The sequence below is a fragment of the Trichechus manatus genome, unplaced genomic scaffold (genome assembly GCF_000243295.1).
Source record: "Trichechus manatus latirostris isolate Lorelei unplaced genomic scaffold, TriManLat1.0 scaffold00027, whole genome shotgun sequence".
NCBI classification, from domain to species: domain Eukaryota; kingdom Metazoa; phylum Chordata; class Mammalia; order Sirenia; family Trichechidae; genus Trichechus; species Trichechus manatus.
In genome coordinates this window covers 22,992,872-23,017,521 of record NW_004443963.1, presented here as the reverse complement: position 1 = coordinate 23,017,521, position 24,650 = coordinate 22,992,872, and the positions used below count along the sequence as shown (strand labels likewise).

The 24,650-nt window shown below is 41.9% G+C and overlaps 1 protein-coding gene across 16 annotated transcripts; it reads left to right on the top strand.

Annotated features, from left to right (window-relative positions):
* Positions 1 to 2,724: 2,724 nt before the first annotated feature.
* PCBP2 (poly(rC) binding protein 2) lies at positions 2,725 to 24,648 on the top strand. 16 transcript variants are annotated; one of them, XM_004373968.3, is made up of 15 exons: positions 2,930 to 2,982; positions 5,203 to 5,344; positions 6,146 to 6,169; positions 6,261 to 6,293; positions 6,851 to 6,967; positions 8,627 to 8,758; positions 9,739 to 9,867; positions 10,856 to 10,930; positions 12,779 to 12,871; positions 13,979 to 14,020; positions 15,271 to 15,343; positions 15,873 to 15,911; positions 16,857 to 16,912; positions 18,136 to 18,305; positions 24,215 to 24,648. In XM_004373968.3, exons 2-15 carry the CDS (start codon positions 5,276 to 5,278, stop codon positions 24,249 to 24,251), a joined length of 1,089 nt encoding a protein of 362 aa, XP_004374025.1. In that variant the 5' UTR covers positions 2,930 to 2,982; positions 5,203 to 5,275; the 3' UTR covers positions 24,252 to 24,648. The 16 variants fall into 16 exon arrangements, 15 of the variants coding, with proteins under 15 accessions (XP_004374027.1, XP_004374025.1, XP_023584870.1 ...); XM_023729102.1 differs by having other exon boundaries at positions 2,957 to 2,982; positions 10,844 to 10,930; XR_002823671.1 differs by lacking the exon at positions 2,930 to 2,982 and adding an exon at positions 23,135 to 23,229 and having other exon boundaries at positions 3,469 to 5,344; positions 10,844 to 10,930.
* The last annotated feature ends 2 nt before the right edge of the window (positions 24,649 to 24,650 follow it).

Here is a 24,650-nt window from a genome sequence, read left to right as displayed (position 1 = left end):
CCTCTTTATTACAGAATGATGGAGGTTTTTTTTTTTTTTTGTCAACGAATGTAAGGCACTTAAAATAGTATACTAGATACAGTAGTACTTTATAAACTCATCTATCACAACAAAATGTTTGAGTGTGTTTTTATCAGGGAAATTTTTATTATTAAAGTTTCCTATCTTCCAAAGGTGTGAATGAGATAAACCAAACCTCTTCCTAGTGAAGGGGGGTGGGGTTAGGGGGTTGGGATCAGCTTTTATTGAGCTCTTACTGCTATTCCTTGTGCTCCGCAGGTATGTTATGTACATTAACCCAGTTAGTTCTCAATAAAACCTTGAAGGCAGAAAACAGGCTAAAACAGGCTGAATAAATTGCTTAGGAACACTCAACTGGCAAAGTCTAGATTTCACTCTAGAACTTCCTGACTCCAAAGTCATATTCTGTCCTCTGCACCCCATTTTCTCCTTTCTTTCTTCCAGATGAGTCCTTGCTTTGCCCTTCACAGTGCTTTCCTAGAACTCATTCATACCACTACTACAATGAACCATGGATTGGAGGATGTGGATGTTCTGCTGACATTGGAGTTCCTTGACGTATGGGACCTTGTATTTTATTAACTTTTAACTTGAACTCTGTTTTGCCCGTCACATAAGAAATGATTTCATGGCTAGCCACTCACCTTCACTCCAGCTCTCAGAGCCCTGGGGGTAAAAAATGACCCAGCTGCAAAATCTTGAGGGGAAACTGACCTTTAGCCCAGGCCTCATAGTAAGCTTGCTCCCTCGTTTGCCTTTTTCTGGGTATCCTAACATTTTTCTACTTTATTTCCTCTCTCAGTATTTGGACTGTCCCTCACCTTTACCAAATGACAGACTTCTTTTTATTTCTATCTTACATTGTTCCTACTGCCCACCCCTTCATTTGGGGGTGGGTGGAGAGGCATTGGGAGTTTCCAAGCCTTATTTTTCACTTCAGGAAGCTGTCCCCCTTCAGGTGACTCCACTGAATTGGAGCTGCCTAATAAAATTTAACTGATATTAAGGCCAGAATCGAGGACTTGAACAAGTTTCAATAATAACCCTGTATATTTGCTGTCTCTTTCAATTTCCTCATTTTGCTTTACTCTCTGCCAGAGCTCCTCTCTGGTTTTTAAAAAACTTTTTAATCTGGAAATTCAGATATAAGAAGGGTAGAGAAAGTAGTATTAAAAACTCCTATCTTTCCATCACCTAGCTCAGTAGTAATCAGCATTTTGCTGATTTTGTTCCATTCCACATATTTTCCCCAATTTTTATTATGAAAATTGTAAAAAAAAAAAAAAAGTTTAAAGAGAAGTACAGTGATGATCACCCATATACCAACGACCTAGATTTAATAATTGTTAACATTTTGCCATATCTGTTTTATCGATACACCTGTGCGAACCATTTGTAAGTGTTGTATACATCATGATTCTTCACCCTTAAATATTTCATCAAGTACTTCCTAAGAAGCATTTTACCTACATAAACACAATTTCATTATCAAGCTTAAGAAAATTAGATATAGTTTCTAATATAATCTAATACTCAGTTCATGTTTGAATTTCCTCAGTTATCCCAAAAATGTCTTATATAGCTTTTTTTTTCAAACCAGGATCCAAACAAAACCCACACATTACAACATTACATTTGGTTGGTCTGCTTTTTAAATTTCTCCTATCTACCTGATACCTTCTTGAAAAGACCAGACTAGTTGTCTTGTAGAATGTCCCACATTCTGGATTTGATTATTTTATTGTAGCCTGGTGGTGTTTAACTTGTTCCTTTATCTTCTATATTTCCCATAAATTGGAAATTAGGTCTAAAGGATTGATTAGATTAAGATTCTTTTGGCAAGAATACTTAATAGATGATGCTGTGTACTTATTGCATCTCATCGAGGACCATACAATATTGTGATGCAAAATCTGATCACTTGGTAAGGTGGTGACTCCATTGAAAAGTTACACTTTTTCACTGTGTGACTTGCAGATAATATTTGGGGTGATATTTGGCAGCATGATAACATCTTGTTCTCTAACAACCTTTCACTTAAAGTTTTGATGATCGATGATACTTGCCTGAATGAATTATTTCATTCTGGGTTGCAGAATGGTGATTTTCTCTTTCATTCCTTCTAGATTTATTACCTAGAATTCTTTAAAAAGGAGCTTTCTCTTAGCAACTGTGGACGAACTATAGTTTTTCCTAAAAAGGGAGGGTAAATGCTCAATTCTTTCCTTTTAACTACCAATTTTCAGACTAAAGAGTTGGTGTAATAGCCACCTCCAATGTGGGAAATTAGTTATTTTTTTTTTCTTTCTATTTTTGAGTATCACTATGGACTACTGGGTTTTCCGGTCTCTTAACATTTTCTCCCCACCCATACCTTTTTCTTTTCCCCTTCTTGATTCATCACGACTGCACCTCTCTCCGCACTTGCACCTGAGCTTTCCAACCAGTCCGCTAGGGGCCACTAGTTTCCTCCCCGCTCCCTCCCCCACGCGGTCGCTCTATCATACATCTCACCATCTGCTACCAGTCATCTCGGTAGTGTCAATGCTGTCCGCGGAGCCGCTCTAGGCTCTTGGGAGGCCGTCTGCATTGCGTGGGGAAGGTTTGGAGGACGCGGCCGCCTCGCCGGCCCCCGGGCAGTTAGCGCTTCCGGGGTCAGAGGGTGCGCGGGGTTGAAAGCGGGCCGCTCCGCCCCGTCTCCCTCCCAGACCAGCAGAGGCAGCAGCCGGAGCAGCCGCCGCCTGCGCCCTCTCCCGCCCGCCCGCCCTCCGCCGCCCTCCACCCGCCCCGGGGTCTCTTTCCCCCTTCCTTCTCCTCCTCCTCCACCCCCCCCTTCCTCCTCCGCCCGCCCGCGGGGCCCCCCTCGTCTTCCCGCCCGCCCCTATTGTTCCGCCCCCGGCCTCCCGCCCTTCCCCTTCCCGCCCGCTCCCCTTTTCCCCCTCAGTCGCCTCGCGCCTGCAGGTAAGCTTAAAAATTATCCCTCCGCGCCCAGCTATAACTCCTATTTCGTCTCTTGTTATCTTTCTTAGCGGGCTCCAGTCCTCGTCACGAGCCCCGGCCTCGCGTAGTCCCACGTAAGCGCCTAGCCCCTCATTGCCTGGTCGGCCATTCACGCGAGGCCCTGGCTCCAGCGCGGCCTAGTAGGCCTCGCGCAAGGCCTAATCCCCCCTCCCCCCGCCTTTTCCCGGTGGCGGCTGCGCAGGAGTCAAGGAGGGCGCGCGCGCGGTAGGGGGGGCGGCGGTGGATTTGTTGGTTGAGGGGGGTGGGGGAAGGCGATGGCCGGCTTGCTGGCCGGGCGGGTGAGCGCGGCTCCCCGCGGGGGTCAGGCGCTGGCGCAGCCACACGAGGAGGCGCTACAAGTCCGGCCCCTCCCCCTGGATCGCAGCGCCCCCCCCTGACCGAACCGTTTATTTTTTTCCCCCCCTCTTTTCTAGTCGGGGGAGGGGGGGCATTTTTTTTTTCCTTTTAAGTGGAAAATGCCTGGATGACCGAGGGGAGGGGGGCTGCCGAGCTAAAGAAGGGGTAGACGGGCCCCCAGGTATCGAGTTATTCAGGACGTTGTTTCGGGGTAACGAATTTTAAAATTACAAAATGCCTTGCCGATATAGACCCAGAGCGAGCTATTTATAGGAGAAGGGGTAATGGACTGCAGGATTAACAGCTGGATTGCTGAGATTGGGTACATTTGTGTTGACTTAGACAGGAGAAAAATATGACGAGGATTTCGTAGATTACTTGGATGATTTGGAGTTAGAAATGCAGCTTTGTGCCTTACCTCAAGAGATGGGTTCAAATAGGTTTTCAATTTTCTTTCTCTTTCGAAGTTGCATTTGTATAGTATTTGGAAAGTGCTTCCTGTTACATTTGAGTGGGGTTAAGGAATTAAACTGACAGGTTTTTACCATATCTCATTTAAAAAAGGATGATTCCTACAGACGTAGTGCTATCCCTTACCAAGCACTGTTGTTTTTCTGAGAGGGAAGTATTGAATTCTTGTATTTTGCCCACAATTATATTCTGAAAATGGGGAAATGAAGTGTTTTGGATGTGCAAGACCTCTTTTTATATTTACTTACTCTTGAGGTAGCCAGGGGGGCATTTTCCCATTATCAGAATGGTATGCACTTTTTTAATATTTAAGATACGAGCTTGGTATTAGAGCAAGGTTTAAAAGGTGGCTGGGTTTGTGAAGGGGGAGAACTAGCATCCAGGAGATGTTACTGACCTTGAGTTTTGAAAGGATGGATACTGAAAATGTCATTGGAGAAATTTAACAGAATTTAGGAGATCGTTTTGGTCCTGAGGAGGTATTGAAGGTAAACGTGTATCCAAAACCAAAATCTGTTTTTTACACATCGACTAACCAGTTGTTCCAAAGCAGAAACGTTAGGAATATTATTTTAGAGAGTAGATGGGGAAGGCAAGTTACTGTTATTATTTAAAACAATCAGAATAATTTTATTAATAGTTTTATTTTAATTGATTTTTTTTGGAAGGAAATTTTGCCAAATCTGAGTAACTGTCAAGTTGGGTTGGGAGAGGAGATAGGAAAAGGACTCAGCCTGTGCTTAATGTATTGTTTGAATCATTTTTCAAAGAGGAATGTGGAACCCCAGCCTGCATGGAAGGCATTCAAATCGTGTCTTTTTCAGCAGGGTTGTTGACTTAAATCTTTGTATGTCATTTGCTGTCTATCAGCATTGTGATATTTGTGATATTCATCTCAGTTTCTTTACGTAGAAATCGCTGCTACTAAGAACAGGGAAGCCAAAGGTCATTTGCCCTCACAGTATGTAGTTGCCTAGTTTGAGGATTGCCTGCATGATTTCCAGGTGTTCCTGTGTCCTGTTGAGGTTTTTTCTGTTGAAGGACAACTGGTGCACGTTCAGCAGTTCCCTTAGAACGGTTGCCAATTGAAGGAACCTTCCTCATCCTGAGAGTCAGTGAAACCCTACCTAACTAATGAGAGTAGATTGGAAAGTCGCCTTCCATGCCCTGTAATAGAACCTGAGCTGTAAATGTAGTTTGTCGTTATGCAGTTGTGCTAGGTGTATGCAAATCTGCTGTCTGTTAGGCTGTTAAGAAAAGAGTTAATTAGAAAACAATAATGGTGAAAATAACTTTGGGAAATATTTCCTTCTTTTTTTTAATCTTCTCATTTTGGTCATGTTTGCATTTCAGTTTTTGGCTTTCCCCCACCAGTGACCAAAGACTTGACCACTCAAAAGTCCATCTTCCCTGAACACTGCTCGACATGGACACCGGTGTGATTGAAGGTGGATTAAATGTCACTCTCACCATCCGGCTACTTATGCATGGAAAGGTATGCATCAGTTGCTTGGGAAATTGGGTCATAGTAACTGCTAGGGGAGGGGCCAGGAAGAGAAGGCATGAATCTTGGAGCTCATCAGATTAGCACTGTGGGATGTCTGGCTTTAGCAGTCTCCTCTGGCTGAGTAGATGAGAGTGTAGTGGGAAGACAGATAGACTTTACTAGGAAGCTTCACTGAGCAGGCAAAGTTTAACTAGAGGCTAGAGCCAAAGATATAATCTCTTACCTAGAGTTTTCTCTTGGAAGTTGCTATGTTTGTGATTAGTAGATTTCTCCTGCCCAAACAATTTTAGAAAACTTTATGGGAGGAAGATATATTTGGTATTTTTTTAAAATAATTTATGTTAAACACAATGATAGCATTTAATCACTCTTGCATCATTATTCCTTCAGAATTCTTTGATAGCTTCACTCTTTTAATTTTATTTTATTGTAGTTTTAAGTGAAAGTTTACGATTCAAGTTCGTCTCTCATACAAAAATTTATACATACATTATCACGTGACCCTAATTGCTCTCCCTATACTGTGACAGCACACTCCTCCTTTCCACCCCTGATTTCCCGTGTCCATTCAACCAGCAGATAGCTTCACTCGTAAGCTCTGAGCAAAGAAAAGAAATAAGTCTCTTCATCCTAAATTTTAAAATCTCTCCATTACTTTGTTTTGTCTTAGTAATTAGCATAGACAGCAGTTGATTAGGTGGACAGCTGAGATTTCCTTTTCATGATAATGAATCCTTTTCCAGTGTTTCCTCTTATTAACACTATTGACAGTAGTTTTCTCTATTGCAGGAAGTTGGCAGTATTATTGGAAAGGTAAGACAATTTCATTTCAGCTCTTGTTACTATTTAGTCTGTCTGGGTTGAAATAGCAGTTGGAACTCACACTTGCCTTTTCCTCTTACAGAAAGGAGAATCAGTTAAGAAGATGCGTGAAGAGGTGAGTTTTGAGGGCTTTGGGATTATTACCTTGGGAAGTTAAAAACCTTCAGGAAAAAAAAATCGTTTAATGAGAGATTAGAAGGGGGAATATCTCAATATAAGATGCAGGTATTTTTCTGGCTTATTCATTTGTAATGACAAATAGTACACTGTAAAATGTAGTTCTGGCAAGTTTCAGAATTCATTCAGGACTTACGGCAAGGTAGCTGCTGTAGGCTATGTTTCAAGACAAAGTGGTATTTGAAATAATTATGACTTTGCCTTGTAACAGGATTATGTATGTAGTCAACTCATTGCCCATTTTATTTAGGAAGGGCTGTATAGCTTACGTTGGGGTTTGGTGCAGTGGTTAAGAGCTTGGCTGCTAACCGAAAGGTCGGCAGTTCGAGTCCACCAGCCACTCTTTGGAAACCCTATGGGATGGTTCTACTGTGTCCTGTAGTAGGGTCGCTATGAGTTGGAATCAACTCGACGGCAACAGGTTTTTTTAAATAGCTTACATATGCACAGATCTTTCTGTCTGCTTAACTTCTTTTGCTTCTGTTTCTTATCCAGAGTGGTGCACGTATCAACATCTCAGAAGGGAATTGTCCTGAGAGAATTATTACTTTGGCTGGACCCACTAATGCCATCTTTAAAGCCTTCGCTATGATCATTGACAAACTGGAAGAGGTTTGTTGTTCTCTCTTCTCTATCCTACCCTTCTTCATTTTAAAGTGCTTCTGGATAGCTTTGTGCTTTTCTGAGGGTTTTCAAATTCAGGGACACTGAATCATAAAAATCTGTAAATGGGTCCTCTACTCCACCTGTTGAAGCCCTGGTGACACAGTGGTTGAGAATTAAGGCTGCCAACCAAAAGGTTAGCAGTTTGAATCCACCAGCCGCTCCTTGGAAACCCTATAGGGCAGTTCTGCTCTGTCCTGTAGGGTCACTATGAGTTGGAAATGACTTGATGGCAACAGTTTACCACCCCCCCCAGCATCTCTCAACGTTTACCCATTTGTAGTTAAATAAGTCACTTGAATCATTGAAACAAATAGATTGCTTGACTACTTCCAGGGAGTCATTGTAAAATATTTGAGTGATAAACAAACATTTTATTTTTATTTCTTGAGCAGTAATTTTTAAGGCATGTCACCCATGCTTTGGTCAACTTCAAAAAACAAAACAAAACCAAACCCATTGCTCTCAAGTCAACTTTATTGCCCTCTAGAGCACAAATGAGTGATAAGGGGCCGTAATGAACACCAGTATACTCTAAATGCAGCTAGATGCCAACCCTGGATGCAGTTATATTTGGGAGGAGAGTACATGTTTTCTGGATTATCAGAAGCAAAATGTTCATACCAGAGGGGTTTTTTTGGCAGAAGGAAGTTTTTTCCCACCAAACAACCTTCACAGGCTAAATAACCATTGTCCTGGGTCTTGTCTTCAGCCTCCTCCCCTTCCTGCAGTAATGCAGCTAATTGTGCAATTGACACCGAACACTGAGGAGAACTGCTTCTGGCTGCTGCTTGGTTGGTGGTTGGGTACTTAATGGTGCCTGAAATCTTATCCTTGCCAAGATCAGAAATGTTTTCTTTTGATTACCAGTACCCTGCTAGTCCAGAGCTGTGTCTTAAACATTTAGAAGGTCTGTTCTCTAACCGAATAAGAAACATATCCTTGAATTTGGGGGCTTATGCTTAAGCAGTTTCCAGGCCTAGCTACTACGTAGAGACGAGGCTGAGGTGTGATCTTGATCTTCGGAAGGCTACAATTAACTTGCTTTTTGGATGCAGCATATCGTAATAGCAAAGACTATGGTTGGGAGCCGGTGCAGTCTTTAATTTAAAATTTACCACTTTTTAGATGTAATTGGGGCAAGTACTTTCTAAGCCTCAATTTCGTTATCAGTACAGTGATAATATTACCAAAAAAATTAATTAAAGCAGTGATAAAGAATACTTAAGTCTTTTTAGTTTCTAACATTTTGCGCAGAGGACAGAAATTGGTGGCTTGAATGAAGTAATTGCATTGTTTTATCTTTCTCCTAATATTTAATTTCAACTTCAATATTGTTTTCCTTCGCCCAGTTAACTGTAATTTCCAAAACAAGTAATAATTTTTTTCCTACCAAGACACACAAAAAAATACTCCCTCTACAATTCTGAGGAATTTTTGTCTTCACAGCAGAAATGGTTTGGGAGGCTCTATTCACTTAATTCACATTTCAGTGGTGGATCATGACATCCCTTACAAGATCAAGGCCAAGTGGTTTCTTTCGTGGCAGTATGGGTTACCAGGGATCTGCATAATCATATATCCTTTTGGTCTAATTTTCTTGTGTAGGACATCAGCAGCTCTATGACCAATAGCACAGCTGCCAGTAGACCCCCAGTCACCCTGAGGCTGGTGGTCCCTGCTAGTCAGTGTGGCTCTCTCATTGGGAAAGGTGGTTGCAAGATCAAGGAAATACGAGAGGTTGGTAACTCTTGTGCTACTTTTAGAAATGTCAGCTATTTGCTTTAAGTGTGGCTTCCTTTGTTAGCTCTTAGAATAGCTACGATAAGTTTACATTTGATGAGGCAGAGATTTTTATTAAAATAGGAATCCTAGAGGGTTAGACTTTGATCATACTTAGGATAAAATTATGCAATTGGTAGTTACGTTTTGTAACAAATATATCTTAAAAATAATTTAGAATATGAAAAGCTAACGAGAATTTGTAACTATTACATGTGACCAGTTTTCATTTTTTTATAATTCTTTGGCAGCTTTTCCATAGGACTACGTAATTTTTATGCCTGAAGAGGTTACAGTTTGATATATAATAATAGCAATGCTTTTATTGGCCAGATTGCTAAACCACATAGGGAAAATGGGAAGACACATTGGGGTATAGTTGTAATTCTGTATCCTTTGAAATTGTTGACGTTACGTTGAATTATGGAAGCATTTAGTTGTATCTAGGGGTTATTGGATTGGGTATTGGTATGAAACTTGAACAGCTCCTAAAGGAAAACTAGTTTTGAGTTTTGGGAGCCTATTGTACGTGCCACGAGAGTAGGGATCTTAGTTTTGTTCATTGATTTTTTCCCAGCCTTGACGTAAAAATTTGTTCAATAAGGGAATGAAAGGTGGGTGATACATGTGGTGGTATTGTTTGACCCCTGAAGCTATTATTAGCTCAGAGGAAATTGTTTAGAAGGATCCTTTTCTTGAGATCAGGTTAAATTTAGGCTGCTATTCAAACTTAATTTTGGCTCTCAGAGGCTAACTTATTTTTAACTGATTAAACAGTCCTATCTGGAGTAGGGAATAATGGGAATGGAGGGTTGAAAAGGGGAGATAAGGGATGGGCTCAATGTCTACTGAACTTTAGGCAAAAATTGCCGCTGGGAGGGATTAGAAGAGCATGAGCTGGTTTTGTCTGATTTTGAATTTGTTTTTACCCCCCAAAGAGTACAGGGGCTCAGGTCCAGGTGGCAGGGGATATGCTCCCGAATTCAACTGAGCGGGCCATCACTATTGCTGGCATTCCGCAATCCATCATTGAGTGTGTCAAACAGATCTGCGTGGTCATGTTGGAGGTAAGCCCTCAGGCTCATGCTGATAATGAGGGGAGGGGAAATCTAGGGAGAAGGACTGATCTATATTTAGTAAGACTAGAATTAGGTGAAGCTGTTAGAAGCGTCCAGTAGTGGTGGGGAAGAGGTTCTCTGAGTTCGTATTTTCTTTTCCTCAGCTCTTGATTTTTTATATGTCTGTAATAAAAAATAGAAACTGCTGAGCAGCAGTGATCTTCTGCTTCACAGCAATTTTTACAGGATTGGTAGGGTAAGATGCACTTGTTGGACTGAATGGACAAAACCTGTATTTGGGTTCCTGAGAGCAAAATTAACTTGCCCTTTGGATTACAATCTTTTGGCTACATGGAACGTTGACACATTCTTTAGTTTCTGTGCTTTAAGGCAGGGTTATTTTCAAAACGGTAGTTACACATACTAGAGAAACACGCTTATGATAGTGTTTCTAAATGACTTGTGAGATCTTGATGATACGCCATTCTATTAAAAGAATAGCAAAATTAAGGGAAATTAAGCCGTTTTAGAGATGGTCCCATGTTGGTGAGAAGGGAAAGTAGAATTTCAAGTAAGGGTTAGAAAAACTTCAGGGATTTGAATCTATTTATGGATAGTGTCTATCATCCTAGACAGCTTTTGGGTCCTTTAGGCAGAAATGTGAGAATCTAAAAATTGCCAGTTAAAGTGTACGTGTGTATGTGTATAAGCTTTTAGATTCATTAGATTTATTTTGAAATAATGCGTAAACTTATTATGGGGGCATCTGCCTTGATAGGAATTAGTGTGAGCTGTGTAGTCCACAAGCCATCTTACTGCTTTAAAGGGAGATAAACTCTGAAGATGATTTTAGATCTAGCCAGAGACAACGTTGGTAGGTGAGGGGATGGAAATACAGTTTTTACTTTAACTGACCTGTGTGAGCTTAAGCCACACAGCTGAAGCAGCTTTGAAACCTTATCTCTTTTTGTTTTTTTCCCCTCTGACTCTCTCCCAGTCCCCCCCGAAGGGCGTGACCATCCCGTACCGGCCCAAGCCGTCCAGTTCTCCAGTCATCTTTGCAGGTGGTCAGGTAAGAAAATTCTCATTGGTGGCCTAGAATGATCAAGGATTATATATAAAATGTCAACTTTGCCAGCAGCATATCAGGCCACTCTGCATGCTTGCTGAAACCTGTACTTTGGCCATAGTTTGACCTGCTTGTAGTTTTTTTTGTGTTGGAGAAAGCTGTGAATGCCAAGCTGTTATTTAATTTCTAGCAGGCAATGGAAGTTTTGTAGGCACTCGGCAAAGGTCATTTATGTTTGATATTTAAGGTGGGTTGGGTTAGAAGAAAGTGTTAAATTACCTTGGTATCACTACTATTCTTCCTACCCCCACCCCACCCATGCTTTTATATGTGTGGGGTAATCTTTAGAGGTCTGAATAAAGGTAGCAAAGAGTTGGACCTCTGAAGGAGATTCTGGATGCTGGTCTCTCCAAGTTGGGGGTCCTGAACTTGAGTGTCCTACAAACTTCCCCTTCCCCTCACCTCACCTCCCCCTACTCCTTACCCCTTCACTCCCAAACTCCAGTGTGTTGTTTCCCAGGCTCTTAACTTCATAAACACTGGTTTGAACCCACATGGCATAACTGAAATCAGCTGGGGTAAGGGTTCAGTGTGCAAGAATAGAAGGGGGAAAGCATGTCGGGCTGTGGTGCTGTGACCTTTGGTGTTGCAGTAGGAGCACCAAAGCACTCCCTTGGCCTCTACTCCTCTTTCACCCACCTACGCTCTTGATCCTTGGCACGTGGTTTATTCCAAAGTCAGGTTGTTGTAACAAGAGCACCACTGTAGTTTTATGCTTTGTTGGATAGTGTTTGAGGAGTAGGTAGGTCAGTTTTTGAAATAGTGACCTTCAGTTTTTGGTAGCTTCCCAGGTGCAAATGCATTGTTCAGAATGCCATTTCCCATTTGGGACTGGCCTTTTACAAGCAACTAGTTCCATATTACTTGTGTTTGACCTGGGAGCCATTTATAGGGAAAGCATAAACTAAGTCTGTCTCATTCATGTTCTGTTGAGTTAGCATATAGTTGAGCAAGGTTTTGGGAACTTAATTTGTCATGTAATTCTGGGAGTTTTCATTAGAGGTTAACCGAGTCACAGTGTTGCCTTGAACAGGTAGTTGTAGTACCTTGCTTTCTGCGCTAACCATGTACACACTGGTTTGGTCAAAGGATTCTCAGTTGGTTTGGAAGGATAAGTAAAAGCTTAGAGTCAGTGTAGCAAGGAGGGTTAGCCTTAAGAGTTTTCCCTTCTCCCCAGGAACTCCAGATTCCTGCTCTTCGGTATTCTTCCACTCCCATTTGGGATTATAAAACGTCCCATGCTGTGTGGCAGCAGTCCTGTCTGTTTACAATTATTGGCTTCAATTCCCTTCCCTTTTTTCCCTTTTCTCTCCTTCCTACCTCTTTGCTTCCCTTACCTCCCTGCCTTCTATTCAGTTGACCACCCTCTAAAAGCTTGCAGCTTCTTCCATGAGTGGCCCTGCCATGGAACATTACCACGAGCCTTTTTAAATGGACCAGTTCATGCAGTGTCCACAGATGGACCTGTGTCTTTTGTTCCTTTGTGTCAAAGTGGGCTCTGTAGGGGTTCAACTTAATCCCACACTAGCCAGTAGCTGGCATCAGCTCTGTTGCCCACTCCTTCATTCTTACTGAAAATAACCCAAATGTGCAGTGTGAAAGCTGCCAGTAGGTAATTTTTTTTTTTTTTTTTTAAATTCACTGATTACAGCTCGTTTCAAATCGTATCGTGAGCTCCTTTTTAAAGGAAAAAGGAAAAAAATAAACAACTTTTTTTTGTGTGAATTTCATGCTGGTGACAAGGTGCCGGATTGACAGCCCTGGAGACTGAAATCCTCTATTTATCCACAGGACAGGTACAGCACAGGCAGCGACAGTGCGAGCTTTCCCCACACCACCCCGTCCATGTGCCTCAACCCTGACCTGGAGGGACCACCTCTAGAGGTGAGAGGGGATGTTCAGTCTCCAAGGCTCACTCAATCCTTCCGCCTCAGCCGAGACTGCCAACACGCGGGGGGCCAGTGGCGCTGGTGATTTTTGTGCTGTGGACACCACCTGTCCACGGGGACCTGGACTGACCCCCCCCCCCACCTCATTTCACACAGGCCGCGTAGCCCACCAGATGGTAACACCAACTCTTTTTTTTTTTTTTTTTTTTGGTTTTTGGTTTTTGGTTTTCTTTTTGGTTTTTGGTTCAACCCCTCTTCCCCTTTTCCCACTCCTACCACCCCATTTTCACCCTCCTCCCACCACCCTGGGTGCACTTTTGGGGTATTAACCACAGTGATGTGAGAAGCTTCACATCCTGAATAGCCACTCCTCCCCTTCCTATTCCGTTTTCCTTTCCTCCTTGACCCCCCACCCCATTGCCCTGAAGACCCAGCTCCCATTTTGGGAGGTTATCGTGTTGGGGGAGGAGGGCACAGTGGGAGCTGCAAGTGCCTTTTATAGAGGGAATGTGGGAGAAGGCAGGAATTGGAGCACAGGGATTTTTGTGTTCCTGTGGTCAGCTTCTTAGTGTTAGGGATCCAGCTAGCTTTCAGTGTATTCAAGTTCTTCAGGTAAATGTAGAGAAAAATATAAGATAGGGAAAAGGAAGTTTTTCAAAACATGCCATTGTAGGTTTGTGCAGATACAAATCATTCACGTTACCATGATTGGCAGGAGAAGGGGTGGGGTGGTGAGGGAAGAGACCACCTTCCTCTTAGGCTAACTTGTATACAAGGAGGAAGAGGGGGGGCTTGGGCAACCGAGGCATTGCTTAGTTCTACTTCTTACGTTTTTATTAAGAAACAGATATGTATGTTTTGCCTTTGATTGCAGGGAACTTGGCTCATTTTGTAGGCTCTCTGGAATAGTCATCTTACTTAGTGTTCAAAGAAGGCCAACGTCGGTCTAACTGTATTTGATACTGTCTACTGCCTCAATCCCTGGCCTCCCCATTCTCTAGTTCAACTCTGGCTTCCTGGCTAGTTGAAATCTGTCTTGTTTCCCCACTGGGTGGCTGTCCGTGATTGGTTTTTAATAGGAACTGTTTTCCTCCTTTTGTAGGCCTATACCATTCAAGGACAGTATGCCATTCCACAGCCAGATGTAAGTTTTGTTTTCACTTCTTGTTTCAGAAAGCTCCCTCTCCTATCCAAAATGGTCTCCTTTCTCCCAAGTAGCCAGAAGTGAGTTGGGTCTTAAACATTTGCAATATTACGTTATTTTCCTCACAAGGTGAGCCCCATATTTTCAGCCCTTAAATAATCTTTATTAGGGCATAGTAGCACCTTGTTTACTTTTTGGTGTTTAACCCCTGTAAATTACAACCCAGCAGATTATCAGTTTATGCTTTCCTCCATGTTCCAGATCACTGTTAAAAGTAAAATTTTCTGTGGTACACTGTCATTTGTTCTCTCAGTACAGTTTAAATTAACAGTGCACTGTGCTTCCCTGCATGGAGTTCTCCTTTCCTTGGGGGGTGTGGGAGGTTGGGTTGCCCTTGGCTCTTCATCACTCTGAGGTGATAATTTAAAAAGCATTTGGAGGGATGGGGAAGGGGCTTATATCCAAAGGGAGGGATAGGAAGTTGAGCACTTGGGAATTTGACTCAAAACCTTTCCTGCCACTGAAAACTCATTTAAATAAGTGCTCATATTCAGACTTCAGGACATTTCTTTCTGCACTTTTTCTTTATCCTTACTAACCCTTTCAAATGCTCTGAGTATCTAGACTTCGGAAGTTGAATTTGGCTTTTTGTTAGTGGTAGGCCCCAGGGCTGGGAAGTAGACCTGAAGAGGGTTTGTTTACAGGACAGTTTATGTAATGAAGAAAGACAGTTAGTCAGTAGTGGTTAGGTGACTGGTTGTTAAACCTAGTTTGGTTTTTTAATCTCTCTCCTTGCAGTCTCCCTGCTCCCTCATCTCCTTCCCTCATCCCAATACTGGTAGAACCCTGCATGGTGTGTTTTCCCTAGCACCACTACACAGTTTGTTTACCTAGCCTGTCTGTGCTTGTCCCCGGGGCAGCTGTTGCAATGGCTGCAGACACCTTTCATTAAGTAGCCCACAAGGGGATGGTTGTAGAGCGGGTGCTGCTGCTTTTCTTTTCACACACCCAAACTGCATCATTCTCTTGTACTGACACCCCTTCTATTTCTTAACCCTTAACCTTCATATTCTGCCCATCCTCAGGATTCTGATTTAAGCCCCATCTCTACCCTCCTCTACCCTCCACTGTAGTTTGAATAGTAGAGTCAACTTTGGGGATCAGGAGCTCTGCATTTTCAAATTTGAATGTGCTTGAGCCCTGGCTCTGTTACTCTCCTAATGTCAGCCTCTCCTGTTTCCTCTCTGCAGTTGACCAAGCTGCACCAGTTGGCAATGCAACAGTCTCATTTTCCTATGACGCATGGCAACACCGGATTCAGTGGTATGGATACCTCAGTGTGTGTTTCTGTAAGGTGTAGTGCAAGACAGAGGCCAGCCCCAAGGTCTCAGGTTGATTTCTGTTTAAAACAGACTTCATTACCCAGCATCTTGCTGGTTTAACCTTGCCTGTCTGCTATGGCTAAACCCAAGGAGGTAATGTGTTTGTTAACGTGTTTTCATTTGGGGTGAGTTACTCTTAAAAAAAAAGGCCCTGGAAGGTTTGGGGGTGAGGTTTGGGGATGCTTGTCAGGCAAAGGGTAGGCTGGTATTTCTTCTAACCCATCCTGACTGCTGCCCCCTTGATCTGATTGGCACCCCCTTTCTCTCCACCAGCTATTCATAGACCTGGGTAGAGACAATCCATTTGTGCCAAACTGTGTAGTGGTTTTTTTTTTTTGTTTGTTTTTGTTTTTTGTTTTGTTTGTTTTAATTTTTTTATTTTTAGGGTGTTTTTTTTTTGTATAAGGAATAACTTGTCCGATAGGGTTAGGATGAGACCACCAAACTCATTTTCACTTGTATCTTAACAGGCATTGAATCCAGCTCTCCAGAGGTGAAAGGCTATTGGGGTAATGATTAAAAAAAAAAATCTGTAGTATTCTACTGTTATATTAATAAACTGGTGGGAGTCTTGTTTCACTGCCCATGAACCATACCAGCCACATGCACATGGCAGAGAGAGAGGAGCTGAGAGAGCAAAGGGGTAGGCCTAGGGTCCCCAAGGGTCCCTTGATGGATCTGGCCAACCCCCTTCTAAAAATGTTGAGACCAGTAGCCGCAGCTGAGAGCAGGACTAGGCTTGAGGGTTAGCCAGCTGGCCTGGTCCAGTCCAGGTGTCAGAGATGGGTATGGGTGTTTGCTGATGGGTTTTTTTTTTCTTTTTCTTTGGAAAACAAAAATAATAACCAGAAGTAATTATTAAGCAAAAGACAGGGAATAAGTCTGGAGAAATGAACTTCCTTCACCTGACTGCCATTTATTCTATCTGACCTTGAAGTCTAGGTTAGAAGGATAGGGGTGGGGGTTGTAAATCTGATATAGGTATATTTAAAGCAACTCCAGATGTGTGCCAAAAGTCCATAGTACCCAGTAGCAGGCATGATATTGGCACTGGTGCTCATAAGCATCAGGTGAGAAAATTGGAACACAATAGCTGGAAATCCTAAGCAGAGAAGGGATAGAAGCACAGAAGGACTTGATGTTTAGATTTTGGTCCTCTTTGAGGATACCATAATCCCTTGCCCCTTGCTTCCACCCCTCCACCCCAATAGGCTGGGCTTTGCAGGAAATGGCATGAAATCAGCTCTTGGAGGGAGTGTGCAGAAGAACCTTTTCCAGCATTATTTCTACACCCCTTTCCCCCTCTTTCCTCCTTGGAGGCTTCCAAGTTAGTGATGAATCCCAACAGCCAGTGTTGGGTTTCCAGTTTGCTTCCTTCTGTTAGGTTAATGTGCAAATCAGTGGGGTTTTGTATGCTGTTCATTGAACTTTTCTTGTTCTCTTCTGTCTTTTAGCAGGTTTGGATGCATCTGCTCAGACTACTTCTCATGAACTCACCATTCCAAATGATGTAAGTGTCGCTGGGTTGTGTGGGATGAAAATAAGAAAATTGGTTTTAAAGAATAGAAATCCTTTCAGCAGTGTCTTGGTACTCTTGAGCCCTGGGGAAAGAAAATGGAAATTCTTAGACACGAAAATAAATTTCATTTTATAGCTGGATATATACGTTATATGTAGAATTCTGAAGTATAAATTGGTCGAGAAAGTTGATAAAACTATGTGAGGTATGATGAGGTAGAAAGAAGCTTGTCTCAAATGGAAATTCCCATTTGCCTTTTGAAAAACTTTATGCCAAACATGTCTTTCTATGTAGAATAAAAGCACTGTTCTTAAAGCCTTGGGAACAATGGTCCTTGAATGGTAGACCTGTCATGTCCCACATGGTATCCACTAGCCACATGTGGCTACTTAAATTCAAGTTTAAATTAAGAGTAATATTAAAATTTGTTCCTCATTCTCACAATCTACCTTTCAAGTGCTCAGTAGCCACATGTTGTCTGTGGTATTGACACCACAAATAAAGGCGTTTTTGTTTTTTTTTTAATCTGAAGGTGTAAGCTTTAGAAATTGATTAATCAGAATTCTGTCAGTATAGGAAGGTGGTAATTAATGGCAGAATGAGTTCAAGGATCTTGTTGTGGAAAACTGAAGAAACCTTTACCTTTCTATATTCTTAGGCATCTAATCAGGATTAGTGTCATTTTGGCTCCCTCATCAGAATTAGTGCTCTGAGAATGAGGGAGAGTCTTGTTTTCTGGAAATAATGAGGTGCTGATGCATGGACAAGAGTCCTATAAGTGGCGCAAGCTGTTAAGCACTTGTGCTTGACTGCTAGCTGAAAGATCGGCAGTTCGAACCTGCACTAGCGAGATAGGCCTGGCGATCTGCCTCTGAAAGGTTCCAAGCCTTAAAAATCCTGTGGAGCACAGTTCTACTCTGACACACATGGGGTCAACATGAGTTGGAATTAACTTGATTGGCAACTAACAACGCCAGCTCAGAATTGGCTCTGGCCTCTAGTGGTCAGACAGTAATAGAGCAGGAGTTATGAGACTGGATCTATAACTAACGCTTTCTGATCAGAAGGATATGGGTAGAGAAGTGTAGGATGTGGATAGTAGTTTCCGTTGTCTTGTTTTTTGGACCCAAGCTGTGGAATCTAGAGGAATGGGATGGAATTCTTGGGCCTAACCTTTCGTAATTTGGTGTGCTTTGTTGTTTTTCTTCCCGAAGTTGATTGGCTGCATAATCGGGCGTCAGGGCGCCAAAATCAATGAGATCCGTCAGATGTCTGGGGCGCAGATCAAAATTGCGAACCCAGTGGAAGGATCTACTGATAGGCAGGTTACCATCACTGGATCTGCTGCCAGCATTAGCCTGGCTCAGTATCTAATTAACGTCAGGTAAGTTTTCTCTACCTTATGTTTTATTGATGATAACATCATTTTGTATGTATGGGGGAAAGATACAGTGTATTGTTAAATGTAGGATTACTTGGGATTTGGGGATGTAGGCAGGTGAAGCTTGCAAAAAAAGTGCTGGGGTTTTTAAGTTTCTAGCCCTATTGGTCTAGTCCCACTTTCTTTCCTCCTTAGTGTAGCAGAAAGCAACTAGATTGCAGTAAGTTTACATGGGGGAAAATGTATTGTTTACGTTTGATCTTTGATGGTTTGGGGAGTGAAAAGGTTGAAGCGTGTCTTCACTAGTAAGACAGTGGCTAGAGCACCCATACTGAATTTTAGAACCAGCTATGGTCCAGTCTTACGGTACCTGTCACGTAGACCCAGTATTTCTTTCACTGGTTTGATCTTCGGTCCGAAGCACCTTTAGATAAAATAAGGATAATGAAGTAATGTGACAACAAGGCAGTTTCCTGGAAGTAGCCATTATTATTATCCTAAAAACACCGATTTTTCTCAAATTGCGAATATAATGCTCCATTGTTCAGGGTTTGGGGAAAAGGAGAGGCAGGGTATTGGAACGCTTCAGAAATGTCAGTGATGTTTTCACTATCTCATCCTTTAATGACTTTCTGGGGTTTTATTTTCCTTGTCCAAACTTAGCTAACATTACTGCACTTGAGGTTGTAGCAGGACTGATCACAGTCTAATGGACAAACTTACTCCCCAGTGGTGGTTCTGATTTTTGCTTGCCTTAAGTCTTTAACACCTTTGAGGTCCCAAAATCTACTTTCTTGTTTAGCTACCAGACACCTTAAGTCATTAATGTTCAGAGTGAAACGGTAGTAAGCTTTGCACAGATGGCTGTTCTCAAAGGTTTTTTTGTTTGTTTCTAATTGGGGTGTGGGGAGTGTTAAATGCCAAGAATCAAGTTCTTAGAAGCTGGAAATTGTTTTTCTTTGCTTGGGTAGGCTTGCTCTGAATATTGCCAGATAATGTTCAAATGTGGCCTACTTGCCTACTAGGTCAATGGCAACATTGTAAGGAAGCAGAACTCCCCATGCCAGTTTCCTGACCTAGAGTCACTCTTCAGGATCATCCTCTATGCCTGGCTATTCAGGATCATCCTATTATTGAAGCTATGGATTTGGGTCAAAATGTTTTAAAGCTTCATTTAACATGAAAACGACGACTGTGCACAAAGCTTAATTTAATTTCCTTGTCTCGGCCCAGTTTGATTGCAGACGTCAAACTGGTTTTATTAACACTAGGCAAGAAGAATTTTTCTACTTTTAGTAATGGATTCTGAGCATTTCTGCTGAGAATTTCTGATTTTTCATGGTAGCAATTTAGGTCCTTTGTGTAGTTGATTCCTGTGTCCCTTCTTTTATGGATTGCAGGTGTCCCTGGAACTTAAGGTAAACAAAATTGAGTCTCTGCCATTGTGCAGTAAATTGTCCAGACAGACTTGAACGAATATCTTCAGTCCTGACTTAGACATATGAAGACTTTTGGGAACTGCAGGACATAACTTATTTGGAGTTTATTTTAGGAGTAGAAGCAGCATTACTTTTGTCTTTTAAACATGAATTTTTTAGCGGTGTTTGAGTTCCTGTCTTCTAGTTCTGTAAGGTCCACATTAAAAGTATAGTCAGTCAAAAAATAAAGAGCCTTTTATTCCTATCACCACCCCACCAGAAACGAAGCTTCCCTGGTTCTTATCTGCATAGCTGTTCTCAGCATTTTTCTTTGAAAATGCTACATTCCTTTTAGTGATCTGCTTTGGACTTGCTTGCCCCTTTTCATCTTGTGGACATGGAAGCAAACTTTAATATTAACTAGAGAAAAACAAAATGTATGCTGATTAACATTCCACAAGTAATTGCTGGATAGTTGATTTTTCCATTAGAATGGGTAATTGACACTTGATTGATGGATGAAACATTTCTTCCCTTGTATTCAGATGAATACTCTTTTCATTTTCTACCTTCTGACTTTTGGGCTGGGTCAGTGTGTCAGATACGTGGAAATATGAGTTCTGTGATTTTCTTCCTTACTCTGTTAGTTTTTTCTTCACTGTAGCAGTTAATAAATAACATTCTGGAATGGAATATGATGTTTTAGAGGGTGGGGCACAGGCTAAGAAAGAGACTATTCACAAGTTGGTATTAGGTCTTCCTAGTTGGCAACCAGAGGCACTTAACTGATAACTGAAGCGGTTTTTGTCCTGTACTTTTTTTCCCTTTTGTGGTCTTCCCTTCCACCCACCCTTTTTTTTTTTGTTCCTTTTTTCCTCTGTTACAGTTTAGAAAACGCTAAACCCTCCTCCCAGGCAGCCTCCGTCACGATCCCTGACCACCTCAGCATCAACCTCTCTCAACCCTCCACCCCTTCTTCTTCTTCCTCCTCCACCACCACCCCCTCACTCGCCACAGCGGGGACCTCCGACGCACCCTCCAGCCTCCCCAACCCTCTTCCGACCGCCCCTTGTGTCTCCAGTCTTCTTGGCATGAAACCCATCCCTCTCCTGGCTCTAAATGTTGTGTCTGCTGCTAAGGGTACCGGGGCTTCAGCTACCACCACCACCACCTCTGCAGTGCCATGTGTAACTAACAAACTGAAAGGCGAGAAACAGAGATACTCCCCCTACTGATTGCATATCTTGAGACCTCCCCTCAAGTATTTCTTGGTTCATTTTGTTTTCCTGTATTAATATTGGTGAGAACCAAACAATTGTGAGCTTGTGACCATTTCCTTTTTACTACTTTGGTGGGATAAGAGGGGTGGGATAGGGTGGGAGCAGTGTGGTAACCCTTGTTTAGGTTTAGACCTTGAGCTGAGTGCCTGTTTCAGAGTCTGACTTGTTGAATTCTTTATCTAGAACCACAGTTCTTGCTCTTTCTTACTCTGTTACCTTTTTTTGTAGCTTTATTCTGCCTTGCAATATGACAATGTGTTAGGCTCTGTGTTAATGAATAAAAGCTTATCCGTTAATTCTTTTTTTTTTTTTTAAATTATTTAATGGTTAAGTTATCAGCAGGCCTTCTTGGCCAGATGGTGTTTCTAGCTGTAATAAAGTCGCCACCTAAGAACCTAGTTCACCGTGTACTGTGAAGGGTAAAGGGGTGGGAACGTGTGTGTGACCTTGGCTGCTCAACTAGGAAGCCTGTAAAACTGATTTGGGCCTTTTAATATCTCAGGTTAAATTTTATAGTCCTTTGTCATTATTTTACTCAAAGGGATATAGGCCTGTGACAGTTTAGATTGAGGGTCCTTCATAATTGACAAGCTTGTTCAGTGAAGAATGGTTTATATAATTTTTAGATCCCTTACCTTGCCGCCATCAGTAGATAATAAGGGTGTCCATGCTAGGCCTCTGTTTCCCCTAGTGAGTGGTTACTTTGAGAAACTTTTAGGACATACATAAAAAGAAGTTATCTCTTCACCCAGGGTCTTAGGGGGGTGGGCACATGGTGGGAAAAGCGACAGCTTCTGTTTGCATTTCTCCATATTACCATTACCCCTTTTCTGTGATAAATCTTGAACGATCAACCTATAGCGTCACCCAAGATGTGACTGCATTCTGTCCAGTCCTAAACCAATTCTGATTATTCACTGAAATTACTTTACCTTGCCTTCTGTTCCCTGACTACACTTTTCCCCTGGCTACACTTTCCCCCACCAACACTATCAGGAGTTGAGAATTATAGACTTAGATTTTGAAGGAACCTTAGGGATGAACTGATTCTGTAACTCATGGGTTCCTTCATTTTACAGATTAAAAAAAAGAGGCCTTAAAGAATTTAAATTCATAGATCACACAAGTAGTTAGCCAAGACTAGCAATGCGTACTCTACTTTTACTCAAGTGTGCATCTTTCCCTGAAGCTTTTTTTTTTTTTTATCCCAAGAATGGCACAGTTCTGTCTCCATAAAAAAGAGAAATGCCCTGGATGTAACGGTAGAAGGCCCTGATAATTAGTTCCTTCAACCAGAGTACATACTGCCAGGGTAATGAAAGTGTAATGCCCTTCCCAGGGCATTAGAGAACTTGATGGCAGAGATTTTTCCGTGATAACCTTTCCCACATCCTCTTTGGCTTACACTATCAAAAGACTTACTGCTCATAAGTATTCAATATATTATTCTATGATGTTATTGTGGCCCCTTAATCCCAGACTGGGCCTATGAATTAGTGTTACCAAGTCTGCATGAAGGATCGGAGAGGCATACTTCCATTTCATTGTCCAGGTAGGATTTTTCTTGTTTCTTTCTCCCTTACTGGGTGGTCTAGCTTTCCCTTGGTAAGGTCTCTCTCTAGTTAGGATTTAGTTATGCTGGTACAATCTCCCTCAGGGACTTGGTTTTTATTTTATCAAGTTCTTGATTGGAAGGTCTCTTTACCTAATCAGTATTCCCTAAGGAAGGATTGATGGCAAGGAATCCAGATATTTAAGGGGCAGACTCCCATCACCACCTCCAAAGGTATTTTGGTGTTAAATTTTTAAAAGCTTAGAGCTCCCCCATGTGGTCCTTCTATCCTAGAGTTCTGAACATATTTATAGTTTGGTTTTCTCTTCCCATTGCCTCTCGCACCCCATTCCCCCAAATCCCCGCTCAGGCTTTGCATAAATTCTAGACAGTTCTTTCTCAGCTCTTTAGGGTGTTTGGGGATAGAATGTCACCTTCTTACATGAGCTTAATTATTTTAGGTCCTAGATCTAAGCTGTATCCAGCAGGTCCTTTCTTGGACCTTTATGCTTAAAATTCCTTTTAGCAAATAGTTCCCACTGAACCCTTTTTTAATTTAGGGTCTATTTACCTTCCCCTTAGATCAGTCTCATTTTGAAGTTGTCAAGAATCTACCTCCATGAAGGACTAAATACTCCCCTTCATGCTGAGATAGAGAAACCATTTCTGGCTTAAAAGTAAATACGGTTTGTAATTGAAGGACCCTTCTATTCCCTGGTTCTTGGTTTTTCCCTCTTCTAGCCAGCTTTTGGCTTTGCGTTGTTGAAGGGTTACAGATGGGGAATAATGCAGCATTATGAAGTAAGTCTTAAACATTTAGTTGTATTAGAAATGGGAGCTAATATCATAAAGCATGTTGAACACCTAAATATTTTCCCCTCGAAGCCCTAAATTGGATTACAGGTTCTCAGATGACCTGTTTGAAACAGAATGGCATTATAGCCAGACATATTTAGATGGAGAATTTGGTTTACAAGAAGACCACAGATTTATGAGATTCCAGATTGAGCTAGGCAGATGTTGAAACTGAAATTATTTTGTCTGACACTATTAAATCCTGAAAACTAGCCCTAAAAACAGGTATTTTTATTGATCCAGAGTTATTGTACTTGCTGCTCCCTTTTTCACATCCCTTAGTGTTAGAAAGTGTATCATCTGTATGTAATAACCCATTGATAGAGAAACTCAGGGTTATTCTAGACTGAAGGTTTCTGTGAGCTGTCTCGGGATTAGCCTCAGTCAGGCCTTCAGATAAATGCTTCCTAAACTGCTGTTTTATCAGCAGTTTAGGACAGCTAAGATAAGCTCAGCAGTAAAGAAACAATGCTTTTGTGCATTGTGACCACCCTCTCAGGAGGGTGTTTCATATTTGGAACAAAGGTTCCAAAGGACATACTTTCAAGGGACACCAACAATTGGTAACCAAGGTGCTGTTTCCCTCAGTTCTGAGGTGATTTGCCTCAAGAAACTTGGATTGTAGGGGTTAAAGGATGGCGGTACTAATTAATTCAAGAGATCTTAAAATGCCTCCATTGGTACTGAAACACTGATCATCTATTCACTTCCTCACATTTCACAAACCAGGCTGAAAGTTTGGGAGGTAAGGTGCACCTGGCCACTGGAAAAACTAATTTTGAGTTCTTGTTTGTTTCTGTGTTACAGGCTTTCTTCGGAGACGGGTGGCATGGGGAGCAGCTAGAACAATGCAGATTCATCCATAATCCCTTTCTGCTGTTCACCACCACCCATGATCCATCTGTGTAGTTTCTGAACAGTCAGCGATTCCAGGTTTTAAATAGTTTGTAAATTTTCGGTTTCTACACTTTATCATCCACTCGTGATTTTTTAATTAAAGCGTTTTAATTCCTTTCTCTGTTCAGCTGTTAATGCTGAGATCCATATTTAGTTTTATAAGCTTCTCCCTGTTTTGTTTTTGTTTTTTGGCTCATGAATTTTTTTTTCTGTTTGTCATGGATATGTAAGAGTGGAATATTAATACATTTCAGTTTAGTTCTGTAATGTCAGGAATTTTTCAAAAAAATTAAAAGATGGACTGGAGCTTTTCCTTTGTGAATAGAAACTGGATGCCACAGTGATT

Coding starts and splice junctions, on each gene's coding strand:
- PCBP2 (XM_023729102.1), top strand. CDS start 5,276: ATGGACACCGGTGTGATTGAAGGTGGATTAAATGTCACTCTCACCATC. Junction 5,345..6,145: donor GGCTACTTATGCATGGAAAG/GTATGCATCAGT, acceptor TCTCTATTGCAG/GAAGTTGGCAGTATTATTGG. Junction 18,306..24,214: donor CAGTATCTAATTAACGTCAG/GTAAGTTTTCTC, acceptor TCTGTGTTACAG/GCTTTCTTCGGAGACGGGTG.